This window comes from Oenanthe melanoleuca, chromosome Z, assembly GCF_029582105.1.
Source record: "Oenanthe melanoleuca isolate GR-GAL-2019-014 chromosome Z, OMel1.0, whole genome shotgun sequence".
NCBI lineage: Eukaryota > Metazoa > Chordata > Aves > Passeriformes > Muscicapidae > Oenanthe > Oenanthe melanoleuca.
The window spans coordinates 44,341,621-44,367,407 of NC_079362.1; the positions used below are offsets into that span (position 1 = coordinate 44,341,621).

The 25,787-nt window shown below is 37.8% G+C and overlaps 1 protein-coding gene across 1 annotated transcript in view; it reads right to left on the reverse strand.

Moving 5' to 3' along the window:
* Positions 1-561: 561 nt before the first annotated feature.
* The window catches only part of SH3GL2 (SH3 domain containing GRB2 like 2, endophilin A1), an 89,852-nt gene continuing 64,626 nt past the window's right edge, over positions 562-25,787 (reverse strand). The window contains exons 2-9 of the mRNA XM_056513475.1: positions 18,244-18,312; positions 15,981-16,053; positions 11,798-11,941; positions 9,807-9,940; positions 8,584-8,742; positions 7,083-7,186; positions 4,581-4,711; positions 562-2,225 (exon numbers count right to left, since the gene is read on the reverse strand). Coding sequence (XP_056369450.1) covers positions 2,026-2,225; positions 4,581-4,711; positions 7,083-7,186; positions 8,584-8,742; positions 9,807-9,940; positions 11,798-11,941; positions 15,981-16,053; positions 18,244-18,312 — 1,014 coding nt within the window. The 3' untranslated portion in view covers positions 562-2,025. The remainder of the gene's footprint in view (positions 2,226-4,580; positions 4,712-7,082; positions 7,187-8,583; positions 8,743-9,806; positions 9,941-11,797; positions 11,942-15,980; positions 16,054-18,243; positions 18,313-25,787) is intronic.

The window sequence follows — 25,787 nt, forward strand, 5'->3', positions numbered from 1 at the left end:
GGACATGAACATACAGTAGAGAGCAGAGGAGGAGGAAAATAAGAGTGAGAAACACTCCTAGCAGAGGGAACACCAAGATTGAAAAATTATGAGGTGGAGACAGTCCGTGACACACCAGCAGATATTCTCAGTGAGTCCTGTGCTTGACTCACCACTGAAAAAGGGGGAAAAGAAGAGGAGGGATAAACAGTGAGGAGCTTTTATGGACTTACTGTACACCAACAAGTACCCATGCCAGTAAGCAGCTGGAGGGAAGACTCAGGAGTGAATTTGAGCTTGGGAACTGGGACAGGAAAAGTGAGTCTCTTTGTTCTCACTGCACAAAAATACCTGAATTGGTTTAAATTAGTTTTCTCCAAGACAAGTCTGCTTTGCTTGTGACAATATCTCTGTTTTTCTTAAAACCACAAATTTTACTTAAAACCAAAATTTATATTTTTACTTAAAACTATTATGAACACCATGATTCTTTGATAAGAAATAACCTGTATCTACAAGACTGTATACTAGTCATTGAGACATTAATTTAATGTGGTCAGTGTTAAATTCATCCCGCTTATAAAGGTCATTATATGCATTTATTTGACTGAAGTAAAATGATAATGCCAAAAAAAAAGGAAAGAAAAGGATTTTTCACATTTGCAGGAAATGAGGAATATGTTTTCTGAAATAAAATTTTTGTCAGCTGAAGTTATCGAGATTTTAAAGCAATAACAAAGCAATAATCCACAACATTATTCTCATTATTCTCTCAGCATTTATTTGAAATAACAATACTTTCCAATATAGTTTATACATTAAGCAGTAGGGAATTGTCTTCATTTCACATCATCCAGTACTGAAGTGGCACATTCGAAGCAGCACATTAAACCTCTGATAGAGTCTGTACATTTTAGATAAATATAACTCTGGATAACTAAACTAACAGAACTGCAACTGTTACCAAAAGAATTCCAAGAAGCTAGGCACAGCACTGTACACACCAAGTGCAGGAAGGAGGAACACAGGAGAACCAACTAAACAGATGGAAAGTGTTTTTGTATATACAGCCACATGTCTTCAGTTGCTCAACAAAAAAATAACATGTTTTATTTTGTCCTCATTGAGGAGAGAGTATGCACAAATGATGTTCAAAGAACACATGGCAGACAGAAACAAATGAAATGAGGGTTGTGTTTGGTTGGTTACTGTATTCCTCAGTGAGTAAGTTTACAAAGGGTATCTGGTGCTTAAGCAGCAAGGTTTTGTGCCAAGACTTGACAAGAAACATTAAATAAATGCCAGTTTTATTCCCCATCTTGCCCATTTACTGGCATTTTGGTGAGCATGCTAAAAGTTCCTGAAGGGCAAATTCAGGTGGTTTGTGGTCCAACATTTCTACTACAGGAATCCCCATTTGATAGCTTACAGTTTACTTCTGGAGGGAAATAGGCCTTTTAACAATAATTAAGAATACAAAACTTAGCAGAGAGCAGCAGGACACACAGTACAGTGGTTCACTTTCTGAGAAACCAGAGGATCTACACTTAACGCTCTCTCTGTGAGTACAGCCAGCCAGTTTGGTTGGAAGATACAATTCTGGTTAGTCAATGTTAGACCTCTGTGAACTGTATCATTAGGAAGGGAAAGATGGAATGGCAAGAACTTTTCCCTCTTTTTATAGAGAACTAGGGCTGAAAAAGTAATACGGTGGTGATAGGCATTATCTTCCCAACACCACCTTCACTTCCTGCTACTTCACTATGAATTACCTGCTTTGCTTGCCATCATCTTCCCCATTTCATCTCACTAATGGCCCTGGTTACTACCAGGCCAGCACAGTCAATAAACTAATCCATGCTATGCTGGCTCAGAAGATACAACGCATCACCACCACATAGTATGACAACACGTAAACCAAAGATGCTCATTAGGAATTGGTAACTCTAACCACTGCAGTTTGCACTTGTAAGGTGTAAGAAGCAGCATTTTTAAAGCAGTGGTGCTGACACAGCTGTCTGTGTCAGAGGTGGTGGATCAACATTCCTAATGGGGTAATGGAACCAGAATATCGACATAATTGATGGGAAAGAAACCTGACTGGCCATGAAGCATCCCCTCATACCAGTTTTCATCAATCTGGTTAGTGAGAGTAATAATGTCACCCTCTTTAAATCCCAGCTCCCCTTCATTCTCTGGTTCAAAGTCATACAGAGCTCGGCAGCATGGCTGATCCATGTGAGCACCTAAGGAGAAGAAAGACAGAAACAGCATGCTTAAAAATACCAATGCTACCATTTTACTACTGTACCTATGACAGATTTTGCTGTTTCTGTTATCACTCATATTCTAAGGACAGTTCCTCAATAGTATCTGGACTGACAAACTTTGTTACAAGACAACAATTAGCTTCTGACAGTCTTCAGTTACTGTAAGTGTCTGCTGGTAAAAGTGTGAGAATACCAAAAGAACCAAGATACAGTCAAGCTCAGACCCGAAAGTGCAATTATGATCAATCTGGAATCTAATTTTTATCTGTTTATAAAGCATAAAAAATTAAGCAAAAGCCCTAACATATTTGCCAGCTTTACTGGCAAAGAGATGCTTTGTCTATTTACCTCACATAAGTAGTAGCTTTAAGTCATAGCTTAAAACACCAGTGAAGATACAACTGTTTGTTTGCCCTTAATTTGGAAATTTCACTGGTGAAGCTATACCTCTGTATATGCTCCTAATTCTCTGAACTCCAGCATCATGTTTCCAAAGACTTTTATTCCCCACTCCCAAAAAATACTTTACTGCAGGGCCATCAGGATAGATTCAGAAAAAGTTTGAAATTGAGAGCTTCTAATATGCTAGTTCATTAACATCTGACCATAAACTCTTTAGGATGGCTAATGGGTATTATTATAAGCCATTACTTTGACTGGATTTTCATATGTTATATGAAATTAATAAATATGCTCCCTCTTCCCTCCCCCTGAAGCCTCTATACCTCCAAGCCCACCAAATCCAAAGCTTTTACTGGTCAAAATATTTAGGATTTAGCAGCACTAAATTGTAAGAAATCACATCCACACCTGAATTTCCATAGTAAAAGTTCATGTAGTCTGAATGAACCAACACACGCCACTGCACCACAATGATAGTTCTAATAGTGAATAGTGAATAGTGGCTTTAAGATGAGTAAGTCTCAGATTCAAACACCCTACATATTCATTCTGGACATTCACTCTGGTTAGAAGGACCATGCCTGAGTTATTTTAGGACAAAAGTTTTACATTTCTATAGATCCCAATAGAGCAAGCTTTTCAAATACCAGATTTAATTTATTCTATAGTAAAATCTTATTTTCTTCCCTTTACATATTGCTCACAGTGTATTTTGGTTTCTTTGTCATGAAGACTACTGTGCTGACATCAACAAGCCTTACAGTGTGTTTGGTATTCTCATTGTTACCAGCTGAAATTTAGAAGAATTAGCAAATAAACTCTTTAAATTAATCACCTCAAACATATATTCAAGAATTTTCAAAAGCACTTCAAAAGAAGTGAAGAACCCCTATTGAAGAAAATGTTAAATACTGCTCTTCAAAGAGGGAAATATAAATACTGGAGAGATACATGAGCATCAGTCTGCTCTGTCTTAGCACAGACAAGTGCTCATGACACTACAAAAAAGGAGTGAAGAAGAAAATTACTGGTGGAACTACTCCAGCATGCAAGACTCGAGTCAAACTCATGCACAAGGAATCTCTATTATATCCTTCTCCTTGTTAGCATAGTGAGGAGATTGCTAGGAGTTTGTAAGACTGTGTGTGATAATTTCCAGTTGCCAGTGCCAAATGGAGATACTGTTCTTGTCTATGTGTGGGAGAAAATCAAACAAGCACATCAGGATGTGACAGAAAGAAATGAAATATCTGACTAAATATCTAGTGAGAAAAATCTAGTCTTGCAAGGTGGAATTTGATAGCAGTTGTCACTGAGGTAAATGGGAATAACTAAAATCAGGGTCTGGACAGCCCTCACTGTACCAGTGGATAACAGATCATTATTATGTAAGAAACAATAAGCCTTCCATGGTATGTGCTGATATTAAATAAACCATTCTTTAAGATAGTAATTATGTATATTCATAGTAATGCGTTAATCTTGCTTGTGCTGCTCCCATTTGGACAAAGAAAACAGCTCATATAGCTTAGTTTTTCTTTTGTTATTTTTACTTTCAGGTTAATTGTGTTGTAATATCTGATTTTAAAAAGCAAGATATGGTTATGGAGGTCCAGCTGGCCTCAGCTTTCTGCCTTTTCATGGAAAATTTTCCACTGTTATTTTGGTTATCTAAATGCCTATTCTATCAAGATCTGTATTTCAGGGTAATCTTCTAGGACAAAATAAATTTTTGACCAAAAGACACATTTAAAGCAGGTGGTAATCCATCTCTGTTCTACTGCCTGATGATATAACACTTGACAAAGAAACAACAGTTCAAACATTTCTCTCCTATATACTATCCCATTCTCATTTTCCCTTATGGAAAGAACTAATCTCCAGAAGAAAGCAGGCAGCTTCTGCACTGACACAAAACTCTGACGTTACCTGATGGCTTGGGTGTGGTGGCATGGGATATTCCCCCATTGTGCTGTGTATTGTCACCAGTCACAAAATCCAGGCTCATGCGGGGTTTGGGCTGGTACTCTCGCCTGGGCTGAGAAGATGCCTCTTTTATTCTGCCAAAACAACAACGTTAAATGTCAAGAGTTATTATCTTGTTAGCAGATGAGATGCACCAAATACCTTCATTTCCAAGGCTGAAGTTCTCATCCACCAGTCATCCATAGTAAACAAGTTGAGTCATTTGGAGTAGTTTTTGTGTTTACAACAGTAGTTTAAATTACCAAAGCCAGCGGATGTGACTGTGCCATGAAGTTGTTAATTGTTCACTCCATTTGGAAACCTAGCCATTTGTCTATCTTCCTTTCACCTAATGAAAACAAAGAGCTCATAATAAAGAAAATCTTGTAATGTGACTATCAATGCTTAGAGAAGGGCTTTTTTTTTAGATTATAAACTATGAGGTGACAGTTCTAGTGACTTGCTGAAAATTACCCAAAAGCTCAGCATGAGCCATGTTTCTTAAGAAAAGGAATACCTAAAAGGAAATTACTTCTGCCTCCCAGCTGCTCTGTCATGATATTGTGTTGGGAAAACTGCATTCTCATTTCACTTGGTGAAAAAGGGAGTTTAAAATAGTCTTTGTTGACCTTCCATATTTTTTAATTTTACTGAAAGTTTCCCAATGTTCGCCAAGTTCCTAATGTTTCCCAGTTCCTGGAATCATGGCATTTTAAGGAAGCTCATGACTTGCACTGTATTGAAAATCCTTCTCTTGTACTTCCTGAAGAAAGTCCTGAAGTATAAACAGCCCAGAAAAAATTAGAAGAAAAGTGCATTTTAAAATTTTTCGTAGTTTATGCAGTCTATCTCATACTTTACAAAAATTATTTTGTGAGTATTTTACACAGGATAATCTTGGAACTAGTAAGACATTGTCCATGCCAGAAGCCAGCATTAACCAGTTCCATTCACTCTTTTAAAGTACCCAGAAAATGGGCAGTATGTGCTGTAGACATCAGTGATGGTGAGCAGCAACAAATTTGCTCAGCTTAAAAGGAAATAATAATTTATTTTCTCGTCCATATAGTGAAAAAGAAAAACCAACCCAACCAACCCCAGGGGTTATGCATTACTTGCTACCTGCCTATCACCAGCAGGGAAAGACTAGCAGTTTGATAGTAACTGCTCTACATCCTTGATTCATCTCTGGTGTGAACATAGCACAATGCTCAATTTGTGTCCAGTAGTGTGGATAAAGTATGATTTAGCCAGCAGGCTCTTTACAATTAGGGATTCAAACGATTTAGTTAACTGAATTACCATAGCATTATGATGCAAGGTCCTTGAAAAGCTAAAATCATTCACAGCAGAAACTTAAAGCAAAAACACTGACCAGAAGCAGGTATTTCAAAAGGGCAAAGGATCATCTGAATTGAAATATGGAGAGAAATCTATTGTAGAGATGTATGTTCACAAAATGACATAATCCATGGACCAGATAAAACACCTGTTCCTGAGGAAATTGTAATGCTTGTGTAAAGATAGTTAATTGCAGTACACTTTTGCAAGTGCTATAAATTTTTGTTAGCTGTTTAGACAGTACTGCAAACTGTATCCAGGAACAGTCAGCTGGACAGCCTACCCACCAAAACAAGTGCTGCTCCTAGTCACAGTAAGCCTTAGAGCTGAATGAGGTTTTTAGGATATATGCTCTGAGAAAATTAATGCTGACAGATCCAGCAGTGTTAGCAACTTGATCTAGACTGATGACATCAGAAAACAGCTGCCTTTGCATAGTATGTGAATATTACCTCCACTTGGGAATTATATCCAGCTTTTACTAAAAAGAACCATATTGATAGAGAAATCTTTCCTGAATGTTAAATTTCTTTGAAGAAGGATGTGTGTGAGAAGCTGATCAATCTCTTTGGATGGAAACAAAAATTCTAAAATAATATGAAACACTTTTTAAAAAGACGTTGTAGGAATTCTTATAGCATACGCATTCATACAAATGGGGATGGAAGAGGTAGCTCAAGTCTTGTATCAAGATCTGATAATAGGAGGAGTATTTAATAAAGTGGTTAATAATGAAGCTCAGGAAGATCTTCAGATATACAAGAATGCAACAAAGATACTCTTTTGCAAAAATCAAAATTTTAACATCTTCTTTCAGAATAAGCACATTTTGCAAATACATGCACAAACAGTAAGGAATCCAGAGTTGTGAGCATCACTGAATTCAGTCTTTATAAACACTTTCAGTTAACTTTACTGAGCTGAGGTGCTTTCCTGAACTCATACTCAGAAGCAGATTATCTCCAAAATATTTAAATCTCAGCTTGAAATCCTCTAATGAAATGGCCCTTGGCTTCATAAAAGTACAAGTACCAAGTGAAGAAAGATAACAGCATTGCATTCTACTCATAGGTTTTTTACCTCTGTAAAAGTAACTATTCAAGAAATTTACAAAAAGCGCATTACCTATCTTCCAGTTTAGAAGTAACTCGCTGTAGGATCTGTGTGGCCTGCTTATGGTACTCCAGCTGGGCTTGCACAAGAGCAGAAAGCTGGCTCACTTGTTCAATCTGAGGATTGACATTAAAACATCAGATCTTAGGTGAATACCAACAGCTCAGGCAATAGAGAATAGAGATGTCTGTCCACTGCAAAGGCAGTTTAACTTATCTCTCTAAAACCTTGAATTATCTTTGTAGTTAGAAGTGAAAATTTACATATCAGTCTTTATTCATTACCACGTCTGGTTATGACCTGATCTGGAATGGTAACTGCAACTCTTCTCCGCTGATCATCTCTCCATGGCTGATTTGCATGCACAGCAGCCTACAGACCTACCACATTCAGCAAACACTATGAAAGTAAAAACGAGACTGTAATCAGAGTATAATACACCTTTTCTCCCTCCCTGCCTTTGAAGGGTGCAGAACCATAGGGACTATGGCCATGCTTCTGCTGTATTCCGACATGTGAGGCAGACCAAAACAGAAAGATACTACATACTCTGGCATGCAGAATGTTTGTAGTGAGGGCAGAGAGCATTCCACTTCATGAGGGAAAGAACACCCAGACCCCTGCTTTGTGGGCAATGCCTTTGCTAGCAGTTTCCACAGATGGTGTAATGTTGGCCAGCACTATTTGCACACATGGGTATGGATGTTACTATAAAGATTAAAACTACAGCTTTGTTATATTTCATTCATTTCAGTGCAGCTATATTTAATTCCTATGCAAATATTAAGTTCTATATGCAAATATTTTCAGGTTTGTTATGGTTCCTCTATAGCAATCTGGTAACAAAATGAGGAGTTAGAATAGGTGTGTACTTAAAATAAATCAAATAATTCACATCAACAGAAATACTTAAAATTAATTTCCTTTGACTACATATTCTATAAGACAGACCTCAGCTGACATGTTATAGAGATGTTTTTCTTCTTTAATTAATTTCAACATTAATTATAAATAAAACACTAGATAAACCCAGAAAATGTTTAATCCCAACCTATCTAAAAGCAAAATATATTCTGCAGAGTCAGATATTAACAGTTCACAGTAACACTGGGTTTTCTATTAACTATTGCATCTGATTACCATGGGGTAACCATGGGGTTATGAGTTCGTAATTTCTAATCTTTACAGTCCTCTCAGCAGACCACACACTTGAGCAAATTCCTTGGCACAAACCCTATAACCACATGTAAAAATAATTTGTTACATTTACATGATTCTAAGAGGAAGGGTACTTTGGTTTTGTAAGTAATGCTTTGCAGTTAGGAAGCATAATGATGCTACAGAGGACTTACATTCTCTAGCTCAGTTACCTATAAAATACCTAAGAAATTGTTGCTACACTAAGATACTGTACATTACTATAGTTTCTGAACCTTTCACTGTGTCCAACAAGGAGGAAAGTGCTTCCACTATCTTTCTAAGACTGGTCAAAGATTAACAAGGTTTATCTCACATCCATCTCCAGAAGGTTAAACATGCTAGACTCAGCAATTTCTTTTGATTCATCAAATTTCTCCAAAGCTTGACGAAGTTCTTCATCAGGGAGTTTGCCCTGTCTTTTCTTCTTGTAATCAAAATCCAGGCGTCGACCCTCCATTTTCTTCAGGTGATGCTAAAAAACCCAAAAAAAAAAAAAACGTAAGCAGACAATAAAGAATCTTCCCCAGCTCTCCTGATACTGCATTGTAAGCAGGTAGTGCATGCACACTTGAAAGCATATGCTGTTTGCTATCTACTAACCCTTTCCCAGAGGAGAGAGATATGGAACAATGGAATACATGGGTTTATGTATCATTTAAGAAGCAAAGACAGGCCAACACTAATAAAAGGCCAAACAGAATGGACAACTTCAATTGCCATCCATATAATAGATATGCAGGTTTCTTGTTTTTTAGCTCTAATGAAGAATTACCTGAACACTAAGTTTTTTTTCTCTAAATGTTCAGGAGAAAATTCTTTTAAAAGCACAACTTAGTACATTTTTGTCTCTGCGATAGCTTTCATAAACAAAGCAACACAGGAATTATTTTTATCATTTTTATCAGACCACTAATATATCTTAATGCTATCTCATACTGAAGATTTTCTAGACTGTTAATTGAGCTAACAATCACATTCATCTGTTTAGCAGCTGCCACTCCCACTGGCCAGAAGTGAATGCTGTTGTCATGACCATGTTTACTTGAGGTGTTTATTTTATCTCAGAAGAATCAATTTATCATCCACTATGATATTTATAATTACCCATTTTCTAAATTATATCAAGCAGTTCAAGAAAACTTTCATCTACATATATTTAACAGTATGTGAGCCTTACTGAGCTGAAAAGAGCAGCTACTTATGCAGACAAGCATTTGCTATACACTAGAAAATGGAATGTAAACATTGGTATATCCATTTTGTGAAATGGCTTTCAAATGGCAAGAGTACTGTGTTCATGCCTTCATAAGACTGAAAATTTTGCCATAAAAAAATGTTCAAATTTTTATCTTTTCCTTTCTAAAGCATCAACAAGAGACACAGAATTGAAAAATAAAATTCAAGCCAAAAGAGACAAAAATCAGCTCATTTTCAAACCTGAATATCCCATTTTAAACTACACAACTAACAAAAATTCTTAAAATATAGACAGAGCACACATTTGGCATTACTAAAGTGCTGCATTGAGGGCAATACCTGTATTTCTCTCAGATCTTTGTCATGGAGATTCTGAAGTGGGTCAATGAAGTTTTGCTTCACTTCCATGTCTAATGAGTCCTTGACTTCAGAAAGCTCCTTCATAGCTTCTCCCACATCAACAAGTGCTGGCCCTGAAAGAAAAGATGCAGTCAAAATAACTTAGTTTTGAATCACTGTAAAATGAAACTGAGTCATGGAAACTTCATGGCAACTTCAGTTAGTATTTCATTTTTGGTCTCAAGTTTAGGAAAGAAACAGAGGATGATGCACTGTGTGAAAGAACAATGTAGATTTTACTCTTCTGCAGCCACCAGAGTTCATGCCTTGTAATACAGCTGAATCAGTGGCTCTATGTTGTGTCAAGGCTCCTCCACATCCCTTGCTGTCTATTCATTCCTCTCTCTGTTGAAATAAATACGCTAGAACAGAATTAACTGTAGTTAATTAACTATATGTAAGTCGGTGGTACAATCACCACATTGGAGTCTAGGTCTCCCTATTTCTACCAGTGAAACTGGTGACAGGACCAATTGTAAAAATTCTTAACAATTTAACAGATTTTTTTAAATGAAAGTTGTTTTTTTTGTGAGACTATAGACTTCATACTAGACAGACTACTCAAGTGCTGTGTGTAGGTGTATGAAGCTCATAAACTTCAATAACCCTAACTGCCTTTTGACATTTCCTCTAAGATTAACCAGAGTGCCACAAAAATTACCACTCTGTTTTACTCCTGCTGCATAAAAAGAAAAGCAAGAACACACCCTCCTGGTTTGAGGAGGTACAGGTTGGGGATAAAAAAATCTCACTTCCAAAGAATACAAAGCATCTGAAAACCAAAATATGTGAGAAACCAGAAGAAGTTTTGTCTCCCAAGCAGCAGATGCCAGCAATTCACTGCAAAATGAGAGAGCCTTCCACATTTGGACAAAGAGTGACAAATAGCCATAATAGCTGCTATTAATATATAAGCCATAATTCAGCTACTACTGTATCTATTCTGCTGCATGGTACTGCAGTTATCACAGAATAAAAAGTAATTTGCAGAAACTAGATTATATTAGTTCTTCATTTTCCTTTTAAAAACGTGTTTGAAATTTAGTAAATGAGAGGCAACCAATTTAAAAAACCCCCAGTATTTAGCAAAAATCAAACTATGTCTGTCAAGCTTACTAAAAATTACATAAAATAAGTAAGAAATACTTTTCCCACTTCAAATGTCTTTATGTGGAAAACAATTTTATAATGGTTCAAATAGACAATAGGATTTTCACAGTCCCATTTGAGGGTCCTGTATGTTGTCATGTAAAAATGGCCACAGAGAAGTCCACACAAACAAGACAGAAAGACAAAGTATTCTGTTGTGAATGTCATCTTTTTATAATCAGAACTCTACTGCTGAACATAGTGTTAAAGAGTCAGTTTATCATTTGTAACTCAGACAGTTGTGAACTCATCTGGGCTCGGGAAGAAGGAGCAGTTAACAGATAAGACAGGAGTGTTCACTAGTGCCTTAAATGTGGAATTTGGTAAGAAAAAAAAAGACCAAAGCCTACAAAAAATCCCTTTTTATTCCTTACCTGCAATGACGACAGGAAGAGTTACTTTAAGGACTCTGAGGACAAAAGCACTTTGTTTTATATATGCATAAACAATAATACAATTTCTGCACATGTTCATATTTCAATCCAACACAATTTATGACAGAGAGCTAAAGCCTATGGGTCCAAATGGAAACAATTTGACTTTCCATTTATAAGAAAAAATTCTCTAGTTGAAATCTTCAAAAGATACTCAAAACAGGCCTCGACCAACCTTAAAGCAAAAGAAGGATGAAGCAGAAACTCTCGCTTTTTGCAGAGAAGCAGAACTCTAATGTTCCTTGCAGATTTCTTTTATAAGAGTGCAGCCCTTTAATAATGAAAGCTATATGAAATTTTACTACCATTTTTATTGCATTATAATGGAAAAGGAAGTAAACAAGTTACCAAAGTTGCAATCTTCACCAAGTTCTCGGCCAAATTTCAGCATCGCATCTGCCAGCAAGGCTTCTGCCTGAGGGTAGCCTGGCCCCTTTTCCTGGCCTCGAATTTTTGACATAGTGTTGATCATACTGAGTTTAGCCCTGGAAGCTGAAGAAGGCAAGTGACAGAGGTTACAAACATGCAATTGTTTGCTTACACAGGAATAAATCCATTCTTGTGTTTAAATTTATCCGAGCAACTTAAAACATATTTTTAAGACACTATGTAAGTTTAGGACTAAGCTCTGTTTTTCATCAATTCTTTTTAGAGCAAAGGAGTGAAATGTTGTTGGTCAACACCGTTTTTATTTTGCTGGCAGACTAGAGAGGAGTCTGTCCTGAACTTTTAAGTCAAAGCTTCCCTTGAAATGACTTGGACAGAAATAAGCCCAGGAACACTCCCAAGATAGTATGCTTGACATGTGACAGAGAAGAAAATCTTTAACATATCTCCAAATTCTTCTTAATCTTAAAATCCCTAGGTACCAGATGGATACCAGATTTAGCCAGCCTTCCCCTCAAGGAAAAGTTCAGACTGGGTAGACTAAAGATTAAACTGTGGTACCTCTTATTTTTAAAATGTTTTGAAGTTTTTTTGTTGCAGAATATTAAGGAAAGCCTGTGTCTGCAAACATGATGTACAGCAACCTTTGCAATGCTTTATGCTTTTTATGAGGATTCAGGGAAACTCCTACTTCAATAAAGGTTTTCAACTGTACTTTAGCTTGCATTTTATTCCAGACACACAACTGAAGATCAGATATTAAAAGAAAGGACAAAAACATCATAAACAAAGACAGCAAATATAAAAGAACTAATTTGTTTGCTGATGTGCTTTAGTGAATTTTTTTAACTACAGTATGCAAATGGCCTGAAGAGAGTGAATTAATTAATGCCACTTGATTTCAAATTTTTCCAGCTAAATCCTATTGCCAGCAATGGAGACTCAGAGCATGTTTTTTATCTACATTGCTGTGTGTGCTACTGCAGGGCAGCTATGAACACTTCTACCTTCCCCCTTGCAAACGCTTGACTGCATGGTGCTCTTAAAATTAGTTTTACTCTTTACAGAACATCAGTAGTTCACACCCTTGTGTACTTGACTGGTCAAAACTCAACCTTGCACACATTACTTCAACAAAATGAGATATTACCAGACTGGAGTCAACAAATGTTCTTCGTATATTTACTGTAAAAAGTGCATATCAAGAGAAAGTTCTTGTAGAGTATGTTTCAATTTGCAGCTTGTGTATGTGTTTGCACTGATACAGACACGGAAACAGATGCAGGAAAATCAGGCAAGTCTCACAGCACTTGTTTTGCCTGAAAGCAGCTATGAAAGGGCAACGTATCTTTAACATTTAGTAATTATGGTTTCTTTAGTTTTCCTGCTTCTTTGAGTGTCACCAGATTATGCTTTTCAACATCTGAATTTCTTGATGCCTTCTGTTTCTACCCACTACAAAACTACAAGCAGCAGACATGCTGAATGTTCAGTATAAGAACTGCATTTTAATGAAGTTAAAATGTCATTGAAATGATGGTGGCAATAAGAAAACACAGAAGCACAAAAGAAAATAAGGCACAAACAAAATTAGTCAGGGGAATGGAGGCAGCAAGCTGAATTAAATCAGGAGCAAATGGGAGTAGTTTCAGAAATTAAACTAAGAATTATAAGAGGAAATATGAAAAAAATTAAGTGGCTATATTTTGGACAGCAAGGTAAGAGTAGAAAGCAAAAGTTAGACATTAATGCATACTTCTTCTATTGACATTTCAAAACACCATAGACCCAGGTACCACAGTAATGTGCTATCCAAGGATTTTCCATCTTATTTATCAAGGAATATGTGCCGCATCTCAACTCCTCTTCTTCCTACCAAACCCAGGTAAGCAATTAATCTTCTTTAAAATACTGCTGTTAAAAGGTTTATTGCTTATTTGTGGCTTGTTTTGGCCTGTTTTTTATGTTGTTTTTAAAATTACATTTCCTCTTTTTTCACCATGTAATATTCCTAATTTTTATGAAAGTGAGAAAACAAATGGGAATACTAGAATCTGCCATTTAAGGGGACCCATGCAAAAGGTAATACAACTGCAGGGAGAATTTCAAAAGTGAAAAATTTTTATTTTATTGAAAAAATAAATTACAATTCCTCTCACTGTAGGGAGCCCTTTTGCAACTGACATAAAACAATCTAAGATCAGGTGAGTGCTGGAAAGTTTTAGTCCTTTCCTCTCACCTGTGGAATGAAAAACATTATCTCACTATGTTGGCACAAAAGTGAGTCTTCCTCCTGCCTATCACGATGTTAATGTTTTTATTCTACTTGCATGTGCCATAAGCAGATGAAGGGATATGTAGCTGGACTACGGAAACTGCTCTTTCATGCAGCACTGCAAATTTACATCTGCCTGAATTGCTTGAATTCACACCCTTAGCTACATGTAGAAATTTTGCTCTCTGCTTTTGCTGTGAGCCTGTTTCACGATTTACAGCAACCATAACCACTCAGATGTGTCAAGAAGGCAGTCAGAGAAGCACTGAACAGCCAAAGCTTATTACTCAGTCTACGCAGTGTTGCTTAACAACAGTTTGAAGCAGTTAACAATTTTATCATTATCCCTGTAATGTTTGCCAATCCTGTTGCTTTTCCTGCAGAGTACATGCAATGAAGCTGTGGTCTCAAGTCATAAACAGAATTTAATCTACTGACATAGAAAGTGTTCCAGCCATCATTATTTTCTCTCTAGCAGTTCTTGAACTTGTAAATACTATTCCTATTTTTTTTTCAATCCACTGTCAGCATCATCAAAATATTTTCTTCTCTTTTGTGGCCTAATATAAAAATATTGCCAATTAATCTGTACGAGTAATAATCCTTCAGCATACCACACTGGAGTTGAAACATTTCACAGAAGCTCAAATTTATTTCCAACTATTAGGAAAACATTTCTTAGTGTAAAAATGTGTGAATTTGGTCTGTAGTTCCATGAAACTCTAAGATGCTTATGGTAGACAGAAGGCCTAATTTTACTTTCAGCCTGACAGAGTTTGAGAAGTGTTTGAACAACACTCTCAGGCATATGGTATGACTCTTGGGGACGGTGCTCTGTAGGGCCAGGACTCAATAATCCTTGATGATCCCTTACAACTCTGCATATTTTGTGATTCTGTGATTTATCACAAGCTAATTCCATTCATCTTACCAGTGATGCTGGCATTGACTTACACTAGTATCAAAACACTTACATTCCTGATCACTACAGAAATCTCCATAATATTCAACGAATGGTTGCTTGTTTATTGCAGGTTCACATCACCCGTCCCTGCAAGAAACCTTTGCAGAAGAGGAACATGCAGTTCTCCAGCAGTCCAATAAAACCAGTTCTTTCATCTCCCTATGGAAAAGACTCATTGATTTCTATTTTGAGGGTTCAATTTTGACATGTCTGGTAACACTTGATTTTCAGTCTTCTTGTCCAGTATGACACCAACAGCTCTTTCGTACCATTCCTTCTCTGCAGCAAGAGTAAGAAATTGCCAGAGGACCAGAGGAAGAGTGGAAAATCTCTTCTTGTGCCATGAAGGAAATTGCTTTGGAACTTTGGTTCTTCAAGGACTGCCTGGTCCTTTTCCTTCACATGGCAAATGACTGGGAAGGTAAAGGAAAGAGCTGCCTCATGCAGACACTTGTACCATGCCTCTCCTGATATTCAGGTGTGGGCTGATTGTGGGGTCTCCCCTGCCCCATGGCCGGGGCTGTGCCCTCTGCCAGGGCTGCAGCTGCCATGCCTCCAGCTCCTGGCACTGGCAGTGCCAGCCCCAAGGCAGTCCCCACGCTCACAGCTCTGACACGCTGCTTCCTACCAGGAAGTGCACGCAGTTCCTGGGCATGTGCTGCCCACCTACCTAGAGAAAGAAGACTCAGAAGAGAAACAAGTCTTCCAAAGCCAGTCTCCATTCACTGTGACAGCCTAACACAGAGGCCTGTACTCATCTCTGTTGTTCACTTTATGGTAACTTCACCAATTTTGTGTCAACCTTAATTGCACCAGTGAGGATGAGATCTATCAGACTTTATGCCGATAAGAAAGAGTGCTTTCAAAACATGCTGTAAAATTGTAAAAGTGTGAAATTAGGTTACCTGGATTTGGCTGAAGATACTCTATTGTCTTTGCCATGATTTCCATAACTGCCCTGCTGGTAACATCCACTTTCTAGAGGACAGAGATTAAACAAAAAGAAACATGAAAGTTAGACAAAAGGAAGACGTTTTTCTCATATTTAGTTCTTATAAATTCTTTTAACTCGTCTTATAATTTTATTTTATGTATTTCAGAACAGCCCTGGTACCAGAATGGTGGTAATACCTGGAAAACTACTAAAGCATGAGTCTGCCATTTCAGTTTATAGCAGGTCTGTTCTCAAGTAAGGCTAATCATTAGTATGGAACACTTCAGAATGTGTTAGGAATTGCACGTTGTACAGCTTTATTGATACATTTGATCATTGCACAGTGCTAATTCTTTATATCCCCCTGGGAATATGAAACTTTTTCATAGAACAGTCACTGACAATTTTTTGGAGATCTGTCTATCTTTGATCCCCTAATACTGGCAAAATGAGAGGAAAGCAGAAGTCACTCAAAACCAACCATTAACAATAAAAGGAACTGTTTATCTCTTCCAGAGGAAGGTCTGGTAAAATCGGGGTAAGGAAGACTAAATATCACTCTTTCTTGAAATTGCTTGCCATCAGCATGAATGCACTGATCATGTATTTCTCCCTAGTTGATTCCCATATTTCGGATTTTAAAAAACTTAGAACTGAATACCATTACTTTCTTCTACTTTCTTTTGTAGTAAGAAATCTTCTTTTCTTAGGAAGCAGCCCCCTATCCACATCCTAGACTGAATGCAGCAAAGTACGCAACTGTTCTTACTCTCAGAATCAGGTCTCAGAGAAAAAATGCTGCTTTGGCAGATTGGGGGATCCCCATAATATCCTGTACTCTCTATTTATGTGGACACATTGTATTTCTCTGCAGGGTAGCTTTTGTCCCACAGAGCAAAGTCCTTTATCATAATGGCATGTTCCTATTTTAAAAAAGAACACCTGAGACAGGTTGGTTGCATCATGCTGTCATAATGTGTTTCCTGTTTCCTACTGCCACTGCCATCTGCCAGGCCTTGCTCTATCCTTTACAAAGGCAAGCAAGAGTGGTCTGCCAGACCTGGCAGAACAGGGAACACAGAAATGGCTAGGAGGCTGCAGAGGATAGTGTGGGAGGGGGAACAGAAGGCCAGGGACATGCAGAAGGATCATGTCCATTGCCTGCAGAAAAGCTGCAAGTGGACACAGGGCCAGGTGGGGAGTGTGGAGACAACTGATAAGTTCACTCCATTCCTTCCTCAGCTTTCAGTGTTCTTGTCTCCAAGTGTTCTTGTTTCAGTGTTCTTGTCTGCCAACCCATCCTGCCCACAAGCATGATGTGGGACCCACACCTGGCTGTTGCAATGTCCTGTTTTCCTCTCTAAACTTTACCCCAGTTTTCTGAATCCTTGTTAACATCTTCCAGCAGGAATCCCCATACTGGTTACCCATTCAAGCAGAATCTGAGAGGGAAAAATCAGCTCTGTGCTTTCTTTGTAAGACGTACAAAGGATATGCCCATTATTATACATCCAAGATTTCTTCCCCACCTGATTATACAAATATACAGATAAATAGCTTCTTTTTCTTTTAATCAGAGTTCTATATCAGATACATATATTATAAATCTCCTAGCACAAGCTTTTATTACAAGATTTGATAGTACCTCTCAAAGTTGAAGCCTGAAAAAACGCTGCCCCTACAGTTCCTTTTTGAGTGAAATACTATCACTGCCACACACAGCTGTGGCTTTTTTTCTTTTTATTTACCCTTCCACTGAGACACTCAGTGCTATCACTGCCAGCCTCACCAAACAGCCTGTTGGAGGGTTAGCCCCATCTACCTGAAACACACTGCCAGTGGAGGCTGCCTAACAGGACCTCTAAATCTGTGAATTAATACCCCAGTGCCTTGATCCTCAAGAAGCAGAGATTTACTAGCAGCCTTCACCACAGAAAGGGCTGTCTTGTAGACTGACTCAATTTTCAGAGATCCTCTACAGGTTTAAATGCAGCTAATTTGTAGCTGACTTCAGATTCAACCTCTGAATGAAATATTTGCATTATGGAGTGCCATATTACATATCCCTTGGTTAGAAAACAAAAAGAAACAAAAAATGGAAAACTCAGTCCTGCTGAATAAAACTTAAGTATAGCAAAATTCTCTGAGTGATTCCAGGACAAAACCTTTGAAATTCCTGTCCTAGAAAGAAAAAATGCATGGTAATAATGAATATATGCTGTATTTATACTTACCCTTTCCATTTCTTTGAAATCATCATCTAGCTTTGTTCCTTCTGCACCTCCTACTTTTTCACTCACTTTCTGCAATTAAAAAAAAGAACAATAAACAGATTCAGCAACAACTGAAATACCTAGCTACACCCTGTCCTTGTAGAAATGCTAGACTTTTTCTGTTAATTCAGTACAAGTCAGACTTATTATTCCTTTGGAAAACTTATTTTAAACACACTCTACAGTTAAACACTTAGAAATAACATATTACTGCTTAACCCTCAGAGATCCAGTCTTTGACCAAGGATGGAAACCATACCTAAGCACGAAGCAGTAAGAAGATCCCAAGGTGTGGCCCTAGCCATCTAGAAGGCAAGAGGCACCCATGCTTGAGAACTTTCAGATATTGACTCAACCCAAAGCAGATAATCAGTAAAAATCAATGGCTTATATATAAACTTGATAGAGAGATTGATGAAAAAACCACCCTATATTCATGCCATGGAAGAGCTTGAGTGTTATGTAAGTTATACATAAAATACTCACCTCACTTATCTAGAAAGAAAGAAATAAAGTGAACTCTGGTAGAATGACTTTTGCAAATACTCTTGGTTTTTTTATAAAATATTCAGCTTGAAAACTGAATTTGTGAATTATTTTGTGCTACTGTTTCATTTCCCTGATACAATGTAATACATTGAACTATGTTTCCCTTTACAGTCAGTAATATTGACAGTAACAGACTTGAATGGTAACTGCTATGCAGCACCATTCAAAATGGATTTTAGCAATTGCATTGTCAGTCACAAAGTCTTTTAGTGGTATAATCCCTCAACTAAATCACGCGCGTATGATCTAGTGAGCGTATTAATCTTTCACTGGGATGTCATTTGTCATAAGAAATTAATCACCATATAAGTTATTAACTGCTGATTTCAGTGAAGGGATTCCAGTAATAAACAAGAAGGAAAAGAAAAATTTTCCTTTTCCCCACTTGGTTTTAACTACTGTGCTAGGTCCTCCATACTATTTTTCAGTATAAAGAAGAGGAATACCCACAGTCACTCACATGCAGTTAGTAAAATCCAGACATCTGTATGATTTTAAATTCACTTCGGTTCACTACAACAAAGCTGCAAGTGCATCAGGGCCAAGCACTTACTAATGCAGGCTGTAATTATCTGTGCAATAGGAAATAGCTATCAGCTCTGTTTGTTTTTTGTCACCATCTCACAAATTAGTAGCCAAAATGGGGCATTAATGAAACAACAATACTATGACAAAAGCAAGGAACTGTGTTTGTCCTGTCTTCCCTGTAAAAAAAGATATGCTCAAAACCATACAGACACCCTCTTACCAATAACTTGAATACAAATGAATTTAAACTTGTGCTCTACAGAGATAGGTTAAGTGCCACAAAAGAATCACAGTACTGTTAGGAGTAGTGGACAAGGAAGAATTTCAGTGCCCTATTTTTATCCATTTTAGGTTTCATTAATAAATCTTCTGCAAATGGATATCCTACTACAGATAATATGGCTAAATCTGTGCAGGAGCTCCCTAGCATAAAGATTTTACATCCCAAAAATAACAGTATGCTAATATGCTAGCACTCAAATATTTAAAATAGATTTTTAATATCCATAGTTCAACTCTAGGGCTGCAAAGTACTCAAAAGTAATTAGTCTCCCGGCCCTTTTTGGCTGTAGCTCTACATCTCATCATTTTGAAATATTTTCATGGTTGATGAGGATTTGCAAAGACATGTCTGTTCATCCCCACAGATGCACTAAATGTCTTAATTCACATCTATAAACCATAGCAATTGCTCCTTTCTTTCACATTCATCACTACTCTAGCTGAGGAATGTATGACATTCCTAAAAGCACAGCCCAACAGTTCTCTGCTGGTCACTGCAGAGTCAAAATGCAGGTCACCCCTCTCTAGTAAACTTCAATTTTTGCTCACCTTGTCAATATTAGGCTCACAGATACCACTGAGACTCATTCATTTAAGGTGGCTAAAAAACTATGTGCTAAGCAGAGAATTAATTTGTAAAGCCTTGTGACAAGTACTGTTACAAACAGGGGTAAGTCAAAGGAGAGAGAGAGATAAGCTGTCAACTCCTCAGCCCTTCTGGGGCTAGCAGTCTCTTCTCTCAGCACAGTTACATCACAGGCCCTCAAGGAACTGTGTTCACTTCCATTATCCAGAAAAACCTCTGGTTTGGGGAAGCACTGACAGACCTCAGGAAAAAACCAGCTAAATCAAAATCCCACTTAAAAATTTAAGTACTGTTTGGTTTTGATTTTTTTTTCCTTGAAGACCACAGTCATTCAAGCAGTCAGAGATGAGAACTCAAATTAAGAATTCAGATTTAAGGATAAAAAAAATTAAACCCACAACAGTTCTTGCCTCTTGGAGCAGAAGGGGATAATCTGGTCAAAAGAGGGTATCAAAACCCCCTTTTCAAGGCCAAAATCAAAAGTGGTCAGGTGAGACCTTTGACCCTGAGAAAGGCATTTGCAGTTGGGCCCACATCTAATGCCATGTAGTAGTATTGACTAAGTTTAGAGAAATCTTTCAGTCTGTTTATATTAATCCTCCAAATCACTGTTAAAGCATTTCACTAAGGCTACCACTCCATCAGTATCTAAGACTGTCAGATTTGATTATCACAGGTCATGAAGCCATGCCAGCTTCCATCAGCTAGGGATCTGCTCTCCTGCCAAAGATTTAAGAAGCTTTCAGGAACATTGTCACCTAACAGCTACAGATACTCAGAACCAAAAATCTCCCCAACCACGTCATTTCAAGGTATCAACATTCTGGTTCCTGCTTTACAGCAGATTTAAAATTAGGCTTCTTAAAGGAAGGAGGGGATACCCTGAAAACCCTTTTATCAATCAAGAATATAAGACTTCTTCTATCCCTAATAATGTCATGTTTTACTGTTGGTATCTTCATACTTTATTTGACTGAAAACCAGTGCTATATAGCTCCTTAGAGTAAATTCCAATTTTAAGATGCTATTTCCACTCAGGTAGAACATGAATTTGACATCTGCTGGTCAGAATGGTTTCAGTAGGAACAAAAAAACTGGCCTGATTCTTACACTTAGGGGAAAAATAAACTATCATTTTCCTGGCTGTTAATATTAGGAACATAGTTTTTGGTAAATGTTGACAGGAGCTGGAATATAAGGTGGAGAAACAGGAATGAGGTTTGGTAGATGGATTTCATATGAAACAACAAAACTTGTTGAGTCATATTTACAAAGCTATTTGCTTAATTTTTCATATATTTGTGCAAATAACCCTTTCCCCCCCCCCTTTTTTTTGGAGTATTGCTGTGTTATGATGCAGCATGTCAAAGGACAAAAGAATGCTAGTGCAGTCACTATGAACATCTTGAAAATGCCAGTAACCTATTATAGAATACAGTGATGATCACTTACTCAATATCTCATACAGCAGTACTCTAAAGATGTCTCTGATGCTGTCAACTCTCACTATTCACAAATATAAATATGAATCAAACATGCATTAGACAGCCATTCCAGGACACCACATTGTACCAGAGTTCTGAACAACCCACAGGTCAAACAACTGCTACCAGAAAATTGTGAAGGGTACAATATGATAATACCTAAACTTGAAAATGCAGTAAGACCCACATTAAACTACACTAACAGTCACCTGAGTTTGCAGCTAGATTAGTTTAATGACATACTAGTTTGGCAGCAAGTATAGACAGCAGCTTTGTTTCTATAAAGGAGGAGAAAAACAACTTTAAACAGAATACCGACACAATGCACTGTCTTCCCCTATAATGCAGACTGAATACCCACTTTGCAAAGTGGCCATACCACTGTAAGACTGAAAAGTAACAGTCTCCTTATTGTATGCATTCCTAACGCCAAACAGTATCCATGGCATAATTGTCTATTCCTCAAAGGAAGCCTGTTGACAGCACAGTCCTATAAAAATTGTCACACAGTGGACAAGTTGGTAGAAAGAAAATTGTTATTAATATGAAAGCTATGGGAAAGAGTAATGAATGAAGTTTACAAATTCACAATGGAGAAAGACAATGCTCTCTGTAGTTCATGCTCATTAAATTCAAGTCACCCTATAAATTTCTCATTCCTGATTGCTCACTATTTGTTCCAAAGGTTTCTACAGTTCTGTCATGCTGTTTTGCCATTTTGAGGTTTTTTTTGTCACAATAAGGAAGCAGAGTGACAGAATTATTTTCAGGTTTGTTAAAAATTTTCAAATAGCCTTTAAAATGCTGTGATGCTGTGAGCTTTTCAAACACAAGGAAGATATAGCTAACTTGCAAAAGAAAGTACTGAGAAGTATACATTTTAATGAGAAGAAGTCTGTGTGTATATGCTGAAGGTTTTAGTTCATTGCAGGATTTTCAGGAAAAAAACATTTGAAAAGGACCATTTTTATTTTTAAAAATGCAGTCTCTAACCAAGACTTTTTGTTTGTTTGTTTGTTTGTTTGTTTTTGTTTTTTAATTCTGTTACTCTACACACTGGAGTAAGAAAAAACTGCCACTTGCAGGCTAAGTTTTGTGTCTGGCTGATCCTGCACTGTTTGGCATTTATGGCATTAAAATTTGTTACCACAGAAAACATGTGACATCTGCAATTTAGATTTATGATCATGACCCTGGTTCTTTGTGGATTACAAAACATCTTGTGGCAAATCACATTCTCAGCAATAACAGTGAGCAAGAGAGGAACTCTTCTGCGTATTCAGATAAATTAGAATAGGAACTGTACCCACTACAAAAGCATATGTAAATTATCTGCAGTTTGGACTTCTTATTTTTCAACTGGTATCAAAATATACAATAAAAAAAGGACTTTTCCAGATTAATATGGAGATACCTTATCTATCTCAGAAACATTAAGAGGCTGTAGAAAACATCAGTGTTGATGCACAGCATCTTATCATATACTGAAAATTATTTCAGCTGACATAGAGCAATCTTTCCCAATTTTTCCAGAACAGCCATCTGTATAAGGGTATTCCTCACTTACAAGCCAAATGATCCACTAGCATTAGTTCTGGAAAGTTTCAGGAAACTCAGGAAATGTGATAGATCTCACAAGAGAAGCCAGAAGGGTGCGTGTTAAGCCTTACATTCACACTGTAGTTATTTGTTAGTGAAATTGAGTAAACCCCACACTTCCATTAAACACAACAGATTTCACAAGGAAAGCTTATCACACTCAACGTTGCATTTAAAATTATTTTAATTTTATTCTATCTTTCTTTTAAATATGTAAACAACCTCTGCAAAATAGAGACTGTCAATAGAACAACCTGAGAATATAAAAAGAGTCACTTCTGTAGTAAAATGAAAATAGGATCCAAATTTTACATGCATCTAAGTTACAGTAATGTCCATTTACAGTTCACTAGTAAATTGCTCTTCTTCAGCTGTACAGCCACAATGGCAAGCCACCATGCCAGCTGGAGCTCAGCAGCAGCATTCTTTGCCACACAGAACTGAGCAGCACAGTGACACCACTGCTATCACACAAGCCGTTACAGGTCATAAAGACAGTGTGAAAGACAAAAGTAAAAAACCCTAGAGGTCTAGGAATCTCAGGAGAACTTAATATTTCATTCCCTGTTTTCACTGAGACTTTGATCATGCTGTTGAGTCTTTGCTTTCTCCATGGCAAAATGAAGAAATGCACTTGCAAAGCACATGGGAAAATGGTTAGCATTAATTTGCACCTGCTACTGCTTGCCATCAGCAGCATATCTCAGAGAAATGTTCATGATGTATTTTAGGTAAGCATCTGCCAGACAAGCCTGAGATTATCTTTTCTTTTTCCCTTCTGTCACTCAGTAGATATATTTAATCACGGAATAATATACGCTGTCCCCTGATGGCCCTGAAATCACTTTCTTCCTGCTAGAAATCTTTGTTTGCTGGCCTGTTCCATCACAACACCAAACTAGCCACAGGCTGGCTAGCTTTATTCACCCTTAAAAGTTCCCTTGACTCTGCTGTTGGATTCAGAGTGTGAACAATAAAATGTGCTATTCAAAGACCAGGAAGTAAACTGAATTTTGGAAACTGAAGCAGGGAAGGCTATGACTGGACTCTAAAAGGCTTGCCTTCTTCTCTCACAAAGCATCTTCTAAATACCCTTTATACATATACAATAGCTTGGCCTTGCTAGTCCTCACAGCTGCTAGTAGTAGGGCCCACAGCCCTGTTTATGAGTTCCACTAGCAGTCTGAAGGCAGGTCAGAAAGCCAGGGAAATTGGCTATAGATGTGACATACATCAGACACAGGAACTGTCAGCGTAAAAGACAAGCCATTACTAAAGCTTGTCAAACCATGAATTAAACTCTTTGTGGGACAGGCTCTCCTGTAATGCCAGTGTGGAGCAAAAATATCTCAGCCGTACTCTTTCTCCTGAAGAAGGATCCATAAAGGTCAGGATCCCAACCTCCAGCATTTTAACATGATAAGAAATATGCATTGTGAACCTGTCCCATGTTCTTACTTTTTTCATTTAGATTCAATCCCTTTTTTTACTTTTCATCTTCAGCTAGAGTATTAAAAGAGAAGGGAAGAAAATGGCAGGAACAATCCTTTCTTCAGCCTGATCTAGCCTTACTACCAAGGGCCATACTGCAAATTTCTGCAACTCCAGCAATGCAGGGGAATCATTCACATTCAGCGCTAGTGCACAGTATGAAAGTATGCCGCAAGCTTCTGCACTGGCAGGAGTTACTGCAGAGTCTCTGCTGCAATGCTGCTGCATTACACCAGAGACTGTCCTGTGGTCAGTGAAACAAAACTAGGGTGATGGCAGGCAAGGAGCTGCTGAGGAAGTGCTTTTGTAGTACTGCCCCGTGCTGTACCTCTGTAAGGGAAGTCCCTGGCCAGAGGCACCCACATCATGACAGGTGAGGAAGATATTACCCTAGGACCACAAAAATTGAAATTTATGTTATGCATTCCAGTGACAGAAGTGGGCTGATAGCAGAGACACTGCAATGCATCCATGATAACAGAATTAATTTCACCCATTTAAACTTATTACTGAAGTCTCGCCTGTTTACCAAACACACACTTCAGGAGGCTGGCTCTCTGCAAAGTTTAAGTTCAGCCAGAAAGCTGGTCACAACCCCAGCACCTCTGAAGTTTAGAGTGGCTTTGGGAGCTGACAAAGAGAAGCTGGCAGAAGCTCAAAAGCTGACAGAAAGCTGAAGACAGTCAGAACACTGTGTGCTTTTTTCAACACTCCCCAGCAGGACACCAGTATGAGAAAAGGAAGAAACTGGTATTAAAAAGGTGGCTGTGCTAGCTGGAAGACATGCCAATCTCAGCTTTTTTGCAGTACAGGAAAGGAGCAGAGAATCTATTCCTGTATGATATCTCTACTTTCAATGACAGCAGTACCATGATTCGGCCAGTCTCTATAGAGAACCTGTGGGCAACAAAATGATCACAAGTTTTTCACTTTTGTGCAAAGGGATCTGGATTCAGACCCACATTTCTTACAAGTTCACCACAGAG